Here is an 18,327-nt window from a genome sequence, read left to right on the forward strand (position 1 = left end):
TGCATTTGAGAAAGTATTTCTCCATTATGGTGTTGTTGGTAGTCAGTGCTGGTATGTAATTAAGCACATTTACTCAAGTACTGTACTTAAACAAGTTAGCACAACCATAAACATTTACAGCAGTAAAATACAACATGCACATTAATGCAGCAGCAATAATAATCTAACATCATAATAGTAAAACACCGCCAGGGACCATTTTTTCTGCATGAGTACTTTCACTTTTGATACTTTAATAAATTTTGCTGGCAACACTTCTGTACTCTAAGTAAAGGAGTTGAAAACTTCTTCCACCACTGTTGTTAGCTCAAGGATTATAGTTTACACCTAAAAGAGGACACAAAACTACTCACATTCTGGAAGTATAGTTTATTACCACATAAGCAGTACAGATATTTTACCTCATACTTTCTCTAAATATACTTAAATATAATTTGTTTTCTTTGTGGGTTTTGACAAAGGCACTAACCAATGTGTGTTACATGGGTATTGAACAAGGAACAGTCATTAGATGGGTTTTTGTGCAAAATGTTATAATAGTACATGTGTAACAAACATGCACATAAGTTGAAGGACACACTATATTTTCCTGGAGAATTTAACCACACTCTCATATGCACTCAGGACGAAAATAAACACCTCCTTCCAAGGATTCTCATTTGGCAGTATTAACCTTTGGACCTCTACACGCATCTCTGCTGTTTGGCAGGTCAGTCGAGTCATTTGGCAGTTTGAACACATGGAATATAGAAATATACACGATGACAGCAGTACTACACAGTCAGCTGAGCCTCTCGAGGGCTTGAAGAACACTGCAGTGGAATAAGCCTGTCTGCCCACTGCTCTCTTGAGTAACCAGAACCCGTCCATCAGGTCGAGGTCTGTGGACGAGGACAACATCTCCGTGAAGCAGACTGAGCTCTGAGTCCATCTGGGCTAAATGCGTTGTGGTCACTCTGTGTCTGGAAAAACAAAAGATGCTAGAGGTTTTTGTCCAGTCTGGTAAATCAATAACATAATTTCAACTCTTCCTTGTCTGTCTGATAATCAATCTGCTCTTTATTTTCAAGGACAAACATACAAATCCAACGCACCTGCTGGGGCTGAACTGAGCTGACATAGATGACTGTGACGATATTGGTTTCTGTGGATCTGAGGTGGCTGCTTCGAGGCCTTTCCTGAGAATAGGAACTTTTCCTTCTTTGAGGATGATCCCTGGTCCATCTCTCCCTAGGGTGAGTGATGGGGCCCACACTTCTAATGGAGCAGGGCCAGGGCGGCAGTTGGAGGGAACCTGGTTTCCTGATGAACAGGAGGCAGTCTGAGGTCGTGGAGGAGGGGAGTCTTCATCTGTGAGAAACCGTACTGACTTTGCCGGCTAGGGGAGTAAAATATTTATGGTAAAGCACACGCAGAACAGTCATCACAGGGTTAGTTTAAGGACAATGCAAACAGAGTACCTAACTTCAGATATATGCAAGCTCATGTGTCTCTCATGAGTATTAAGATTACCTTGTCTATAGTGTTCTTGTGAGAGTCAGGTCTGACCAGAATTGAGTGAGGCCCATTGGAAGGCTGTCTGTCATGCTGAAATGTTGCCTCATGTGAGGCAGTAAAGTCTCTGTCCTTAAAGACTGCAGCAGCAGAGGGCGCTGCTGGCTCAGTCATCCAGCCCAGGAAGCTGCTGTTTTTCTTCCTCTGCAGGGCCGGTGAGTAGCCGGACGCCTGAACTTGTGCAAAATGCTGTGAGTTGGACGGGACGTTCAAGTTGGACGTATGGGAGAATTGGTTTGAGCCTGAAAAAACATTTTAAAGATGCTCTTTTACAACCTGGCAGATTCTCTTATTGACTCAAGCAGTTAGAAACAGATGTGCTTGTTTAACTCTCACCTCTATGAGGGTTAAAGATGCGCCTCACAGTGTCCCAGCCTTGTGCACCCCCATAGAGGGACGGTTTTCCAGCGCCAGTGGATGACATTGCATGCTGTGCTCCATTTGGCACAGATGGAACCTGTCCTGTTGAGTACACCGTTCCATCAGTGTTTACCCTATCAAGAGCAAGGACCACAGCAGGACTCTTGGCAGCTGTGGTTTTCTTTCCAGTTATCGTATTGTGCTGTGAGGACGCATTCGTTGCTTTGGTCTCCAGGAGTCTGGCCGAAGTTCTGCAGTGAGGCAAAGAGACACTTTACTACAAGCTGAAGTACCCACTGTATATCACTTGTTATACTGTAGTAAAAGTTTATTTGAACCAAGCACCGCCCTTGGTGTTACATCTCCGTTTCATGAATCATTTGAATGTGTGCATGATGACATGTCGTCCTGCCCACTCCAAATGACTGTCTGACTCTAAATGTCCTTCAGCTCCTACGTTCTGCAGTCAGGGGTCACAGCCTCTCACCTGAGCACAGGCGAGATGTAGTTGCTGGGCAGAATGCCCACTTTGCCCGTTCTGAGCGATAACCCACGCAGCCAGCCTTCTTTGAACTTTCCGTACACTCCCACCATCTCTCCCTTCCTCAGCTCCAGCTCCTCCGGCCGTCGTGGTTTGTAGGAGTACAGGACAGCACACCTGGGGAGACACACAGAGGGTTTGTCTGTTACTACCACACTTTCTACAATATCTATCCACATTATGCTGCCTTTTTATGGGTATTTTAGTGTTTATTATCTATTCATCTCTTGCACCCGTGATCCGACATTATCATACCATTAATATAATGTTTAAAACAGTGACTCACACACTGATGGAGAGCTGCTGAGTGGAGGAGTTTTTGGCGTCTGCAGAGGAAGAGGTCATCTGGGGGTTCACCAGGGCCATAGAGATGGTGGGTGGAGTCTCACTGGTCATCTTCTTCTCGCTCTGTAAAGGGATGATTCAAAATGATCATCATATGGAATGCAAACAGTGAAGTAAAACATGCAGATGTTTAGAGGGTATAATGTTTACCAAGTTCACCATCTTAGTTTAGCATTGTAGCATGCTTACCATGAAGTAAGCATCACAGACATTATTACAATTTAATATGAGGGACATTAATGCGTGTACCAAATTTCATGGCAATCCATCCAAATTTGTGATGATGCTAGAAGAAGAGCCAGGGGATCAGCTAAGTCATTAGCATTCAGCCTGTGCAAAATTCCATGTTAATCCATCTCATAGTTGAGCCTTTTCAGCCTGGAACAAAGTTGTGGACTAACCAGAGGACCCTAAAAAGGAAAGCTACTTGATTTGTCTGACTCAGACGGCTCAGGCCTCATATTAACTTCGGATTACCTTGCACTGTGTGTGTTGTTTATTTGAAAAGATGTAAATCTATCCTCTCAAATCCATCAATCTTTACAAAAATATTATGTACATCTTGCGCTATGTAAATGACAGTAACAGTGAAAAAACATAATGGCCGGGTTCACCTCTTTTGTGTTTTTATCTTCAGCGATCCAGGCTTCTCTTTTTAAAGCTGAGAGCTAAGAAACGCTGCCGGGCTTGCAGTCAGCAGGCTGTGAGTCAGGCCTGACACAGACTCGCAGGGAGTGACACTGAGGTGTGTCTCACAGCCGTTAACGACACAGTGCGAAGGCTGGTCCCTAATTCCTTAATTACCAAACTGAACAGGGCCTTTTAGTAAGATCTTTATTGTATACTTTTTAATGTTCTCCTCCAATCAAACAAATCCTCCACACATCATGTTCTCTTGTTATCATTACAGAGAGGCGGAAATAACTTTCCCAGTGCCTATCATCTCCACAGCGACGTCTACAGAGGCGTGCTGCTATTTTCAGCACTACCACTCAGCTAAAGCATTAACGCTGGCCTGTTGGCCTGGGGATCCCTCCATACAGCATGCGCCTGGATCCTACAGCTCTCCCACCATTAAGCTGCAATGCATTCACACTGTACCTCAGAGAAACACAAAAGAAGTCCTAATTAAGAGACGACCATTGCAATAACTCAAGTCTCACCTGACAAAGGCAGTGCTGTGAGGCAGAAGTAAAGCAAGATGAAGTTCTTATGTCCTGAAGACACACCAGCTTCCATCATATAGGAGCGTGAGTGGAGGAGCATCACCGTCATATGTTGTTTTTGTGTTTATGTGTCTTTTATGGCATTCACATGACATTTACGCTAAAAGCAGCCATGACTACTGAATGAAAATGCTGTGTATATAATGCAATGAGAGAAAAGTCAGACAACTACCTTTTTACTGTATTAAATTATTTAGTTTATTTTCATTACTCTGTGTCCTTTCTCTATTCTTAGGTTGTGTTTTATCAGATACAAAGAGCCTGCTTCAGTTATGCTGCAGTCACGCAATGGCCAGGTGCAGTGACCCAGCAGTGGATATATTTACACAGAAGAGAGTAATTCCACTATAAATCTTATTTGATGTAAACCGCTGACATGCCTTTGCAGCCTGAAGCCCTGCTGCCATAAATAAACCACTTAACAAAATTCTAATGTCCACATAATCAAAGGAGTTTTGTGTTGAGTGTTTGAAATTAAATGCAGAAACAAAACATTATAGGCAACATATTGAATATAATCATAGAATTGTGAATAATCCATTATTTCTCAAAGTGCTCGCTATTATGTACGGTAATTCAATTTCATCCCACTCTTTTCATAACGAAAGAGTTTATTGCAATCACGTTTTTATTTTATAACTGCTGTCTTTATCAATCAAGACAAACGGTGCAGAGCCAGTTAAGTAAAAAAGAGTCAAAACATATATAATTTTTATTGCATAATGTCTGTGTTATTTATCTAATGTTGAACATTTTGAGTCTTCACAGATTTGGTCATGTCAATCATCAGCATCAGCTGATAACCAGGTTCCATCATTCAAACATCCCCTGCATGTAAACAACAACGGATATCCAAACTGTACACAGAACTAAGAGAGGTCTAGTTTTGAACATTTCCACCTTCAGCGAAAAACTAAGACACCCTCGAATATCAGTGATCTACAGCCACTACTACATTTTCGTATTTCATCACAAGCAGCCGGCAACATTTCCTGCTGAAAAAAGTCGATGAAAACTCCCCAGATCCCAACTAAAAAAGATGTATTACAAAGTTATGTTTGTAAAGCTCAACACTATCAACACCAGCTCATAGTGTGTGTGTGTGGAGGTGTATCACTCATGTTTGAGGGCATAAATCTGTTTACACAGTGACATTGTGGGGACTTGCCTTCCTTATGGAGACAAACCACAAGTCCCCCGTAACATAAATCATCAAAGACTTGGGTTAAGGTAAGGGTAAATGTTTGGCTTAGGAAAGTAGTGGTTGTGGTCTCCAGGAAATGAATGTGAGTCACACACACACACACACACACACACACACACACACACATATACACAGCTGGGTGGAGGTGAATTCTAAGAAGTGGACTACTTTGAGATGGGCCAGGCTTCCACAAAATCGACTGCACAATGCATGATGGTATGATTTCTGTGTGACTTGATCCTGACTCACTGTGGCTTTCTGCAGGGTGAAAGTTTACTCATTTAACAGAATACATTCGCTTATGAGCCTGGTGAAGCTGAATGAAATCATTCTAAACATTCAGGATACAATAAAAGAAGGACTTGTATTCCATCTTATTTCTCTCCCTGTGCATGTGTGTAAATGTGAAGATAATTTTACTATTAATCTGTGTTTTGATTTTTTTAAATTCTGATTTGTAAATGAGTTTGAGGAGGAAGGCGTACTTATTCTGGTTTGCACAGTAAAAGAAGCTATCAAATATTTAAATTTGCATATAAATGTTGTCGTGTCACTAAGAAAAACTATTGTTGAGTGAATAAAGGCTGAAAAGATTGGACATGTAAGTAATATTTGATCTGGAATCAGGAACTGATCTAACAGGAAAAATGTCAATCAAGCACACAAGCCCACACAGGTTTAGGGAGGTCTAATCAGGAAACATACTGTAAGTGAAAACACCTGTGTAGGTGGACAATTAGGCTTTAAAAGCTTAAATGGAGTTTAGAGAGTTTCTTTCTGTAGTCAATCATTTGGTCTGTAAAATGTCAGAAAATACTGAAAAATGCCTGAACAATTTCCCAAAGCCCAGGGTGACGTCTTCAATTTGCTTGACAAGCTGCAACTCCATAAATTTGAGAAGCTGAACAAGAGAACGTTTAATTAAATGACTAAAAGCGATTAACTCATGCTTTTACTTCGTGCCATCTCAACCCTGTCACTCCCTCCTCACCAGCCTCAGTACACCTCCCTGGACTGCTGCCCAGAATGCTGCTGCTAAGCTTTCGACCAGGTCCTCTAACACATCTCATGTGTCATCAGTCTTCTCTACACTGGCTCCCCATCGAATTCACAATTCAGTTCCAGATTACTGTGGGTTTGTGAGTTTTCGAGCTGTTCACGGTCAGGCACCAAAAACAATAGAGATCTAAATACTCTCAGGTCTTCCGATCAGGGTTTGTTGGTTGTTCGTCGCTCCAGGCTTAAGGAGACTGTGCTTGTGGAGCTTGTTTTGATCCGTGGACACTGTGCACGCCTTTTAAAAGCTGCTCAAGACCTGTATAGACCTGCCTTTGTGTAGTTTTATTAATTTCTGTATATGCTATATGTATTCTGTTTTATGCTTGTTGCCTTCTTTCTTACTGTGAAGCATTTTGTGACTCTTTAGATGTGCTACATAAATAAACCTACTAATTATCAGAAGAATTGATTTTAGTCAATTCACAGGCTTCAAAGTTAACTAATTACTAAGCTAATCAGATCTTTGGGTTTATCAGTGAAGTGTGATATAGAATGAAACTTTTCTCTGCTGCATTTGAAGATGTTTTTGGTTTTGGCTCACTTCCATCTTTTCTTACATAATCATGCCAATATTCGCACTAATATGCATTATTTCATCCACAGTTGGTGGGAAGCTGCATCTCTCTTTGAAACAGTGGAGCCAGAGGTGAGGGCTGATGGGATTCGGCACTAAGAATAGCACACATGCTGGCTTGGTCAGTGGGGAGCTCAGCCTCGGCTTCAGGGACAGAGCCCTCCGCGCCTTTAAAAAGGGAAGTGCGTGGCTTGTCTGCTATTACTGGCCCACTGATGTGAAAGTGAGTGCTACCTGCTTAGTGAAGAGGAAGGAGTTTGAAGGCAGGGGAGAGAGGGGTCTGTTATGTAACCAACTTCACCAGTGACTCATCATCATCAGCATGAGAGAGATAAGCAGACACACTGAGGGACTCTCCGAGCCTCCCACTCTCTACATCTATCTCTCATTTTTCCTCCTCCTTCTTCCTACGTCCTGTGTTTTGCCTTTTTGCAGCTTGCACATTTTGTTTTCTGCTTCTCTTCCCAACTCTACGCCCCCCCACAGTATTTCCTCTCACCTTTTCTTGCTCCATTCTTATCTTGCCCATTCCCTGCTTTTTCCCTTGTTCTCAAGTCCCAGGTCTCCTCCCTTTCTCTCCGGGTTTTTCTTTGACCTGCATGAAGTTGAGTGTTTTTATGCTCTGACGTGTATAATTGCAGGGTAGAGCGGTGAAATTTGAAGTGAATCAAAGGAAATCATTATCTCAGGGGGCAGCAGGTTTTATTATTAATCCTTGCAGGCTTTTATGTAGGCAATGCACTCAGGCACTAGCTGGATATGACTTTATGCAGTTTTTACAGTATTGTATAACATTGTTTATAATGTAAATGAATGGAAACGTGGCCAGCTGTATATATAAAGTTATGGATATGATATGATATGGTAAATGGACTGTGTTTATATAGCGATTTTCTAGTCCGACAACCACTCAAAGCACTTTTACAACACAAGTCACACACATTCATATGATGATAAGGCCACTGGCTCATTACAAGCTTTGAAAGATTCACACTTCGACATGTACACTGCTGAGGTCAGGGATCAAAACCACTGACCTTCTGATTAAGTGGCTCTATCCCCTGAGCCACAGCCGCCCTGTATCCATGACGACATTTATCTGTCAAAACCTTTAAGATATGGTGATCAAATCTGAATAAGTTAGTCTTTTAACTTATTTAGTCTTTTCCAGTGTTTCTATCATGTTGCTTCTGATGGCCATTTTAACATTCATAAAACAATAAAATGGCCCAAAAACAATCCAAAGTTGTCTCATGGAGCTGTTCATCATCCATCCATCATTCCACCGTGTGATAAAGGCTTTGTAAAATATGCAGCAGGTATCATGTTGGTCACATGAAGAAAGAGTGGGTTATTAATGTTAGGTGTTCCTAAATTATAATCAGAGTTTTAATTCATAGGCAGCCTTGAAAAAGGGTTACTGACGCTGTCTTACACACTTGTCTCTTGTGCTTCTTGTGAGTAATTTAGACGACACGATAGAAGTAAAGGTGAGCTCAGCGGTTCAGTGTCACTGAACTTAAATCTGGCCATAAACACTCATTATGTCTGATGCTTAACTCAAAGAAGCTTGCCTCTCTTCTCTCCAGCTATGCTGCTTTGCTTTTCAGGAATAAGACAATTACACAACTCAAGTACAACATCAGCTGAAGAGAGAAAAAGCACACACACCCTGTTGGACAGCTATTCATCACTGAGGGGAAACTCTGGCTTATGTCCCACGACTCTTGATTAAAGATCTTTCAAAGTTTCACTCCACTCACCTCCAGTCCTCACTCCTTTCATATCTAGCCCTTTTCCACATCTGTGTTGTTTTAACAAAAGACACTTGATCATGCAGCAGCCAATATAAGGGTGATGCCTCCCTCTCATTCATTCCTTAAGCTTGGTGTCATGGTTCCCTCCCTGAACCCCTGAGGACATCTTGATCCCTCAGTGACTCAAATAAAAGCACCAATTATCCCCACATGTTTTCTGTTAAAGCAAATCACTGCAAACAACACGAAGCCAAACACAGCTTAGCTCCAAGACTACGAGAAAGAGGAATAACATCATGGGATGAAGTGGTCACATCAGCATAGCATGCATAAAGGCAGATATGTTGGCACATGACTCACCTGTAACAGGTGTCTGTGTGCAGTGTCAGAGTGGCGTCTAATTCGCTGAGAGTTCACTCTGGAGGGGTGAGAGAGGCCCCGGGCGGCAGCAGACACAGGGAGGCGGTGTGACGGTCCCTGACGGCTGAAGCTGTTGAAGGTGCTGGTCGTCTCTCCTTTGGTCGTCTGATAAAAGTTGATGCTGCCGGCTGCGGGCTGTTTCCGCTGGTTGGAGGGGGGCAAAGCATTGGTGATGGGTGTCTTTGCGGGGACTTGAGTGACTCCGTAATGGGTGGTCCTGTTTGATACGTCAGTGGCCTTGTCTTTGCCCCCACTGCCAGTCTGATGGTGAAATTCTGCTGAGTCACTCGCCCTCCGATTCTTTCCCTCTAGCAGTTTGGCAGCGACTGAGTTTGGCTAAAAGAGATGAAAACATAAAAGAGAAAGCACAGTGGAAATCGGGATGAATCCTAACACAGAGAACAGTCAATCCTCAGTCAAGAAAATCCTCTCCAACCCGCTCCTACCTGCTACTAGCGCCTGTCAACCTCTGCTCCTGCTGATCAGCGAAACGGCTGTCTAAAAACACCCACTTATCACTACTCCACTCACCCCTACAACTTGTTGGACAGGCAGGCAGGGAGGCAGGCAGACAGGAGCATAAGTACCAGCCAGTAAGCCAGGAAGGGTTGACTGGTGCTGAGAGAGGAGCTGCACAGACAGGCAGGCAGACAGACAGACATGGCAGGGTTAATGCTTTCACTCCCCACAGTGATGTGCTGTTATGCCACCCAAGCAGAGAAAGCATTACTGCGTCTTCACGCCTGGCTGCACGACACGAGGAGAGGCAGGCTCAGAAAGGAGAGGGGAGAGGAGAAAAGAGGAGGATGAAAGAATAGAGTACAGAGGTAGAAAAAGATGAAGAGCACCGCTGAGGCGGGGCTTCAGGAGGAGACATGGGTGGACAGGAGACGAAAGGAGGCGTAAGAGGAGGAGAGGACTAATAACAAAATATTTGGAAAAACTATAGCCAAGCGTATGACAAGTGAGGGAAGTAAACATGAATCGAATGTGTCACCACATTAACCCCACTGTAGGAACAAATGCAATTTTCCCCGGCATGGATGAAGTTAATTCCTGGAGGCAGAAAGTACAGATGAAAACAAATGACAGTCAGCTAGCGAAGCAAGCTCTGCAAACCTGAGTAAGCCACACAGTCACACACTAATGAGCAGCTGCAGACACAGCAGGGCTTCGCAGATTAGCTCCCTGCCTCAGCACTTTGCAGCGCAGGAGTGACATTTACGGATGAATCAAAGATGTGAATGAGAATCAAGGTAGCGGCCTGGCAGTGACCTGGAATTAATGACATCCAGCGACGACATCTATGGTTCAATTCATTACAGGAGCTACGCCATCAGACCAAAGTGCCAAACGGCAGGTGTCAACCTTGATCACGCTGAAAAGGCCACAACCCACATTCAAACAATGAAGGGAGGAAGACGGAAAGAGAAAACTAAGAACTCACCTCTGTAAACTCCAGAGGGCAAACTCCAACTTTCTCCCTTAGCTTGGCTTCGATCCAGTGTTCATCCACCCGTCTGATGACGGTGAGGATGTCTCCCTGTAAACCAGAAATAATAACACACACACACACACGCACACACGCACACACACACAGAACTGTACTCAGAGGAAGTGTACGAAAGGTGAGAGGCAGATAAAGAGCTCTAATTCTAAACAGGAATCCAGGAGCCAAAGTGTGTTCGCACTGGAGACTGAGCGCTCAGCTCAGGAACTGTCCAAGCCCTGAGTCTGTCCTGCAGCATGTGACATCAACTCAGTTTGTGTCTGCAGGCCCGGCCTTTTCTGAGGCCAGCCCCTGCTCTAAAACCCATCTGACCATCTGCATTAAAACTGGGAAGAAAAAAAAAAAGCAGAGCGCAAGGCTGCTTTAATGGAGGGCGCACAAGTACTGAGACCCTTATATAACTGCCTCAGAAATACTTCAGGGTAAGTAACAACCACTGCAGCAGAGGTCCGCGCCTCCAGCTCCACACGTCTCTCAAAGCAGACAGCAGCAAAATAACAAAAGGCAATGACCACTGTGTATATGTACTGTTAGGAGCTTCCCCTGCTGTACATAATCATACGCTTCCACAGGTTCATGTCTAAAAAAGACACACCAAAATGATGCTGAATGGGCCCTAAGTTGCCATTTTTCTAATATTTGAGCAAGGAGTCGAGCTAATATGCTGAGCCGCAGAAGACGTCACAAATTTAATATATCATAGAAGGCAGCTAACAGTGATTTTCAAAAGGAGGGATCTATCCATTATGTTTTCAGTGAATCAATATATTATTTAGCAACCGCAGAACAAAGCGATGCCGTTACATTCCCCTACTGGTCCAACCAGCAGTCAGAAAGTAATAATTTACTGTGATATCAGCCAGAGAAATCCGGCACATTTCAGAATTCATGAAACTGCAGAGAGTAAATATTTTAGAGCTGCAACGATTAATTAGCTGATGGACAGGAAATGAATCTGCTACAATTTTGTTCATCAAACAATGGTTAAAAAAATGGCAAAACTTTACTGGTTCCAGCCTCAGTTTGACACGTGTGAATATTTTCTGACTTCCTTACTCTTCCGTGATGGTAGAGTGAATATCTTAAATATCGACCAAACAAGATATCTGAAGATGTCACCTTTGACTCTGGGAATTCTGGTGATAGATAAAATAATCGCTAATTAAAATAATTGTTAGATGCAGCGCTAAAGTAAGTTTGCTATTTTTTCCTCGATACATGATTGAAATTATTTATCACGTATTTTAGCACTAGCAGCGTCCCTAAATGCCCCTGGCACTGTTTCCCCAGTAACTGTTTAGCCAAAGTCGTTTGCCACCCAGACCCTGATGCATCGTGGACAGCAACACGCATGGCATACAGTGAAATGAAGGTGATCCTCTCCCCCCAAAGGTTAATGTTTTATCACTCCCTGAAGGTTACTGTTAAGAGTAATAATATTCTTGCCGCATTAATTGAAGAGTAGAAAGCCCTGCAAGTGTTCAGATCGAGTGCACAAAGCTTTTCCTGCTGTGTTAAATCAGCAGTTTGAGAGTCAGACCTTGAGGAAGCCGAGACAACATCTACTGTCTTCCAGATTCATCTCCTCGGGGTTAAAGTCGTACAGGGCCTTGCAGAGAGCCGGAGGTTGGGACTGCTGGAGGGGCTGCAGCTGAGGCATCTGGCTGACCGCTTGCAGCGCGCTGGCGATCACAGACGCACCGCTGCTGTCACCCGCATTTCCGTGGTGCCAGTTCTCATCCACTTTGTGTTTCGGGGTGATACTGTTCCCAGGCACGAGCGCCAGCTCTCCTGACGAATCACCGCCTTTGTTGTGCACGGGAGCTCTGAGAGCAAGCTGGAGAGCAGACAAGATTCACATGTCATCTATCCACTGCATTAGAATGAAGGGGGAATTGATTTTGCATGATTAAATACATTTTTTGAAGATGGTCAAACTGCCAGCATCTGTTTTGCAGTTGTCGTTGGTTAACAAGAGACAACAGGCTGAAACAGAATGTAAAACGACCTGGTCCAGACACATGTTACAGCCTCTCAGTCAGGATAATGAACACACTCTGCTGGTGGTTTTCAGGACATGTTAATAAGAGTGCACCTTCACAGACCTCTGCATGCTGCTGACAGATCCTGTAGATGAACAGACATAGATGTGTGATATTCTTATCTGGATATGCAAATGTCTTTAACATGACACATCATTTTTTCCTTTGAAGATGCTATCGAGTGTTGACTCAAGCTTTACTGTTAATGTCTTTTTTCAGTTGCACTCTGTCAGCGATGATGAGGCAAAACACCACAAGACTGCAGAGAGACTATATTATTTTCTGCAAAAGTAGCACGTAGGTGTGACTTTTCAGAAGACCAGCATTTCAAAATCAGAGAATTGAGAATTGCGCTAGACTTTCACTTACATGTTCCAGTACTATTGAAGCCTTTTTAAATATCATCATGCAGTTTGCAATCCATAGATGTGATTGCTGTCACTCACAACTGGGTCGACCATAAATGACGAACAAATCAAGATGCACTTTGAAGGTACTTGGATGCGCTCGCGCTGACAGGAAACCAGCGATTTTAAAGATTATACTTGTCTCTTGGTGTGAATTTTCACAAACTCGCCCTCACGATCTCGGCTGAGCTGTTTGAACTCCAGCTGAACTCAGGCTATAGATCACAAGTTAACTCTGAGACGCTCTGAGCGGTTTATACGCAGGACTATGGAGAAGGCAGGCATTTGCGTTTCACATCACCTCAGAGAATAAAACATCAGCATCAGTTGGAAACGGCGTCACGATCCACTGACTGCGAGGCACCTTTATGATCTCTGCTGGGTTTGAATTAGGTGACGGATGTGTTGCACAGTCCTGCTTTATACAGACAAGCAATCTTTAAATACGCACCACTCGCTCCTCTCTATCTTGTCATTTTCTTTTATATTGATTCTTAATATAACTCCTTAACATCCTGAAAATATAATCAGACTTAATGACAACTGGATTTTTTTAAAACCTAAATTTAAACCATAGTCTTCAGCGTTAATACCTAAAGTCTCATTTTAGCATTACCCGATTTTTTAGTGCTCTACCGGATATGCTTTTTGAGAATACTACAGTCATACTGACAATAATATAATTTATTTTAAGGTGTTATCCAATTCCAGTAGATTTCATTGCTCCAAGTAAGTTCAAATCTATGATTCTGTGACCGATGAGAATCATAGATTTTTAATTCTGCGAGTCACTTGTGTTATAGATTAACAATCCTTCCTCTCCCTCGTTACTTAACTTTGATCTTTAATATCTGAATCCTTGTATGTAACACACTAATTCATCCCTTTTCGTCTGCTCTATTTGAAAAACTACCATCAAGCTCATCATCAGTTGTGATCCACTCCTACTGTATGGTCTTAATTTAGTTTGAGATATTCATATACTGCACTTGTATAGAAAGTGTTTCACTGTATAATAGAGCTCGCCGTCTGAGGACAGGGAGAAGAAGTACTGGGGTTTGTTATGGTCTCTGTGATGTGAAAAGCAAATCATCCTCTGTCCTAAATGCCCCTGTAGAGTAATGATAGACTTCAATTGAAAAAGTTTGAGGGGATTTCATCACTTCAGGCCCGGGGGACCCCGAACTCAAACCTCTGTCAGACGACATATTTGGGTAGGTCAGATCACACTCCAGCTCTTATGTGCTACATGATCTCATACGGTTGAATTCTCATTGGTTAAAAATCCCGGGTAAGTTTGGTGAACACAGAGTGGTAAGTACCTTAAGTGATCCAATACGTCAGTGATGAGACACACAGCCCTGTTCCACAGAGTGTGAAGGAATAATCAATGAGACATTGTAGGCAAAAAGACGATAAACGCCATGAGGCAATACTAATTTGTCAATTTGTCAAGATTCACTGTTTATATTGTTGCTTTACTCTGTTGATAGCTGTCCCTTGAACATGTGTGGGTGTATTAGGTGGGAAATGTTGCAAATCAATAAGCAGGAATGCTTTTTCTTAATTATTTTTGCATTAATGTGATAAAGTACTTTCATTTACTTGGCATTTAATTTGCTGGATTAGCCAAAAACAGAAAATTAACAACATTATACTATAGGCCAAAATAAATACTGTGATAGAGATCACTATCCACCCGTAGTTTAAAGCTATGCAGGATAAAAACCAATGTATAGACATATACAAAAGCAGTCCCTCTCCATCATCACTTATGTCCCACTAGAAGTGTGTGGAGGTTTATTTATTTGCAGAGACATTTCTATGCTGCAACCTCTGGGCCGTGGGTGCGTAGCCCCCAGCCAATAACAGTGCGCAGGTGAGGCTAGGTTTTTTTTTAAAAAGGCAGCAACCAGGTACCAGGCCGTAAACTGCATGCATCCGAGAGGAAACTATGACAATGGCGAACACAGCACCAAAACAACCCAAACATAGTGAGGCAAAACCACACAAAGCTTATTCCAAAATCTGAGTGAATCTGGGGGCTGGCTTTCATCTGCTGATGAGCGCTGAAGGAGATGAAGAGCGACACAGAGTTGGTCTGTTTTCTGTTGGGCAGCTTCGTCAGCTTGCTAAAATATTGGTTTTTCCATTATAACAAATGTAACGTTCCCACAGCAGTAGCTTGCAGTGTACAGTAACCAACAATTCCTGCATAGTAACATCTCTAAAATCCAAACGTGATGAAAAAATGATAACCACTGGCTGCCTGGATACATTTGTAGTATGTAAACATTGGTGTATCAGTAACCACAGAGTAAGTGTTTGCTGAAAGATGGTGGTTTTCCTGCACTGAAGACGCTGGAGAAAGAGTTGTTCTACGTTATGGTTCTCATAGATATGCGGAGGATTAGGCCGGGGTTGTGCACTGACCTCACTGTGCCCTTGCTTCTCTCTGCGTTGACTCTCCTGCTGCTGCTGACCCTCCCTGACTCTCAAGCCGCCCCTGGACAAGGGCGCGGCATAGCGGGCTGTCTGCCTGTCCCTGCTGGGTCCCGGCGAGCCCCGGAGCCCCTCCAGGAGCCGCACTAGCAGAGGGTTGGCAGGGAGCTCCTCCACCGTCCTGGACGGGACAGGAGCGCGGCACTCCGGGCAGAGCAGCTGGGAGCGCGTCGCCTCCTGCCTCTGCAGGCAGGGCATGCAGAACGTGTGCTGGCAGGGCAGGACCTTGGCTGACACGTCCAGCTGCTCGAAACACAGAGGACACTCCAGCAAGGCCATCAGAGTCGGCTCCTCCATTTTAACAGGGCCGCCTCTCTTTGGGAGCAGGGCTTCTGGTGCACGTGAAACACTGCAATCCACCATATTGGGGGGGGAGAACAATGAGAAGCTTCATATTAGATATTCCACATGATTTATAACATTACTGATCAAAGTCTTCACCTATTGTAGGCTATCAACCAATAAGAGTCGAAGGCACTACTACAACTTCAAATAGTTTGATAAGGTGGAAAGATAAGACGTTTCGTGGGCAACACTAAACGTTGCTTGTTTACAGGTGTCATGTCAGCTCACCTGGCTGAACAGGTAAGACAGCAACAGGAAATATCCGCAGAAGACGAAATATCCCCACGTCGCCTCAATACCACAGGGTACAGAAACATGAAATACTTACACGCGTACGCGCTGACAGCGGAGTGATGGTCCATAAACTCCGGTTAAGGAATGCGTAACTTTCTCGCCGCTGTCGCCATGACGCAGTGCGCCGAAGTCGGGACAGCGCGACGCAGAGCGGGCGCGCGAGCCTCGCGCGAGTGTCACCGATCACCTCGTGCCTAAATGTATGACGACACGAAGCCCACCTGTAGAAATGAGTCGTAGCCCAAACCCGCGGCAAGTTAGCAGCCACAACCCGGCTAATTCATCAGGAAGCGTATCGGGTTTCAGTGTCATGTCCGACTAAGTTTAACCCTTCACTGCTGATCGGCTCGTAAATTTACAGCGTCGTTAACTTTAATGACAGGGAAATTCGACAAAGTGATAAAAAAAATAATACACGAGGTTAAAATAATTATAAAAATGTTGTAGTTTCCAAGACAACAGCTCAGTAAGTCATAGACAGGCTCTGAAATAAGGATTCATTTTTAAAAAGTTTTGAAGGGCTACGTACATGATGTAAACACCCAAATTGTTACATTTTGCTCGATATTCAGTGTGATATTAATTTGCGGACATTTCTATTTATTTATTTCTCTAATTATTATATGCGCCTTACCATTTGTATGAATTAAAATCTGGAGAAAAGGGGTAAATAGCAGCAGAGCATCGTTTCCAGCACTGTCATGTGACATGGTCTCCCTCTGCTGGTGCATTCACTGACCAGCTCTGCAGCCTCACCCGGAAGTCCTACTGGAGACAGCCGAGGAAAAGAAAATCAAATAAACCCTACGAGGCAGCAGTCATCCTCCATCATCCTTTGCCGGACGTGCAGAGCAGACGCAGTTGTTACTGGAGATGGTAGTGAGCATGTAATCACTGGTTTCGTCCATTTGCTTTATAATTGTTTGGATTTCATCTGGACTGTCCGAACTCCCAAACTCCCTTTCTTGCATCCAGAGGCTGAATTATTTATCCGTATTGGCTGTGTAGCGAAAGTTCAGGACATCTGTTTGAATTTTTTAAACAGGCATGAATCTTTCATCTCTTCATTCACGTCAGCAGAACTCAGGGAATTCTAAAAATGTGCATATGGCTTTTACAGAGAGCGAGAGCAACAGAAAGAGAGAGAGAGAGATTAGCCATGACTTATTTACATGTTCATATCTAAGCTGATACAGGCCCTTCCTCTCAAGCCTCTCACAGTTTAATGGCACCGGCAGAGTACAGGACGGCCTAAACAGGACTTAATTTGAGTTCATGTCTGGATAATGTTTTTCTCTGGCTCAAAGCTTTCTTGATGACTGTAGTGCTCAGATATGTCCGTGATGGATCTTCCGTCTTGCAATCAAAGACGCAGAGGAGGTAGTGTGGTCGCTTTGCCGCTCAGAGCATGTCGGTGTAAGTGCTTATCAGGTGCTTACAGCTCGACGGTCAGTCCGGCCTCTGCTGAGGAGCCTTGGATGTCGTGGGCAGGGGGACCACATTTGATGGTTCTGATATATAGTCTATCTGATGGAGAGGGAAGGGTCTCCCCAGGGATAGCTCTGAGCTCGGTGTGCTGTCTCTCAGAATATCACAGCTTGTCACAAGTTGCTGTATAAGGAGGAGTGCCTCCTTCTCCAGCTTTCATGTTTTATTTAAAACGCTGTCTTACTCGGAGAGCGCTGCTAACTCATTGAATGTGATCTGTCTCAGCATTGCCTCTCCCTCTTTTCCCGCGTCTCTCCCCCCCACCCTCTGTCTGCCGCTGTGTTTGATCATTTGACTGTGGCGTATGTGCAGATGCGCCTCACAGTGGATGAGGATGTGTTTCAGCAGTTTAATTTGAACAAGGTGTCAGTCAAAATGCATAATCCTTGTGCAGCAGTTTGATGGGGATTAACCGCGAATCAAACAGCACTTTAGGTGCGCCAAAGCCACGTAATTAACTTCTCCCTTTCAGAGGGAACTAATCCTCCGCCCAAAACTTAGTCCCTGTCATAGTTGCAGCAGTTCCCAGGTGCTGATCAGGTGACGCATTTCTGTTGTTTCTCTTTCTGCTCTGAATGGTGCAGGCCTATTGACTAACTTCATTCAAAGGCTGCTTTCTCTCAGTAAACATGTGAGGTGAGGCTGTGTTTGGATTAAAACGCAGAGCTCCAGTCAAACTGGTTCAACTGGAATATCTGC

The 18,327-nt window shown here is 43.8% G+C and overlaps 1 protein-coding gene across 5 annotated transcripts; it reads right to left on the reverse strand.

Annotated features, from left to right (window-relative positions):
* Positions 1 to 362: 362 nt before the first annotated feature.
* Positions 363 to 17,112, reverse strand: sh3rf2 (SH3 domain containing ring finger 2). Of its 5 annotated transcripts, none has more exons than XM_041943495.1 (12): positions 16,775 to 17,112; positions 15,433 to 15,850; positions 12,091 to 12,387; positions 10,488 to 10,583; positions 9,572 to 9,670; positions 8,981 to 9,376; positions 2,742 to 2,863; positions 2,402 to 2,572; positions 1,891 to 2,165; positions 1,513 to 1,796; positions 1,095 to 1,378; positions 363 to 962 (listed from the first exon to the last, which is right to left on the reverse strand). In XM_041943495.1, the coding sequence occupies exons 2-12, from the start codon at positions 15,796 to 15,798 to the stop codon at positions 782 to 784; spliced, it is 2,571 nt and encodes an 856-aa protein (XP_041799429.1). In that variant the 5' UTR covers positions 15,799 to 15,850; positions 16,775 to 17,112; the 3' UTR covers positions 363 to 781. The 5 variants fall into 5 exon arrangements, with proteins under 5 accessions (XP_041799429.1, XP_041799428.1, XP_041799430.1 ...); XM_041943494.1 differs by lacking the exon at positions 16,775 to 17,112 and adding an exon at positions 16,175 to 16,457; XM_041943496.1 differs by lacking the exon at positions 16,775 to 17,112 and adding an exon at positions 16,075 to 16,092.
* Positions 17,113 to 18,327: the final 1,215 nt, after the last annotated feature.

This window comes from Chelmon rostratus, chromosome 9, assembly GCF_017976325.1.
Source record: "Chelmon rostratus isolate fCheRos1 chromosome 9, fCheRos1.pri, whole genome shotgun sequence".
Classification (NCBI taxonomy): Eukaryota; Metazoa; Chordata; class Actinopteri; order Chaetodontiformes; family Chaetodontidae; genus Chelmon; species Chelmon rostratus.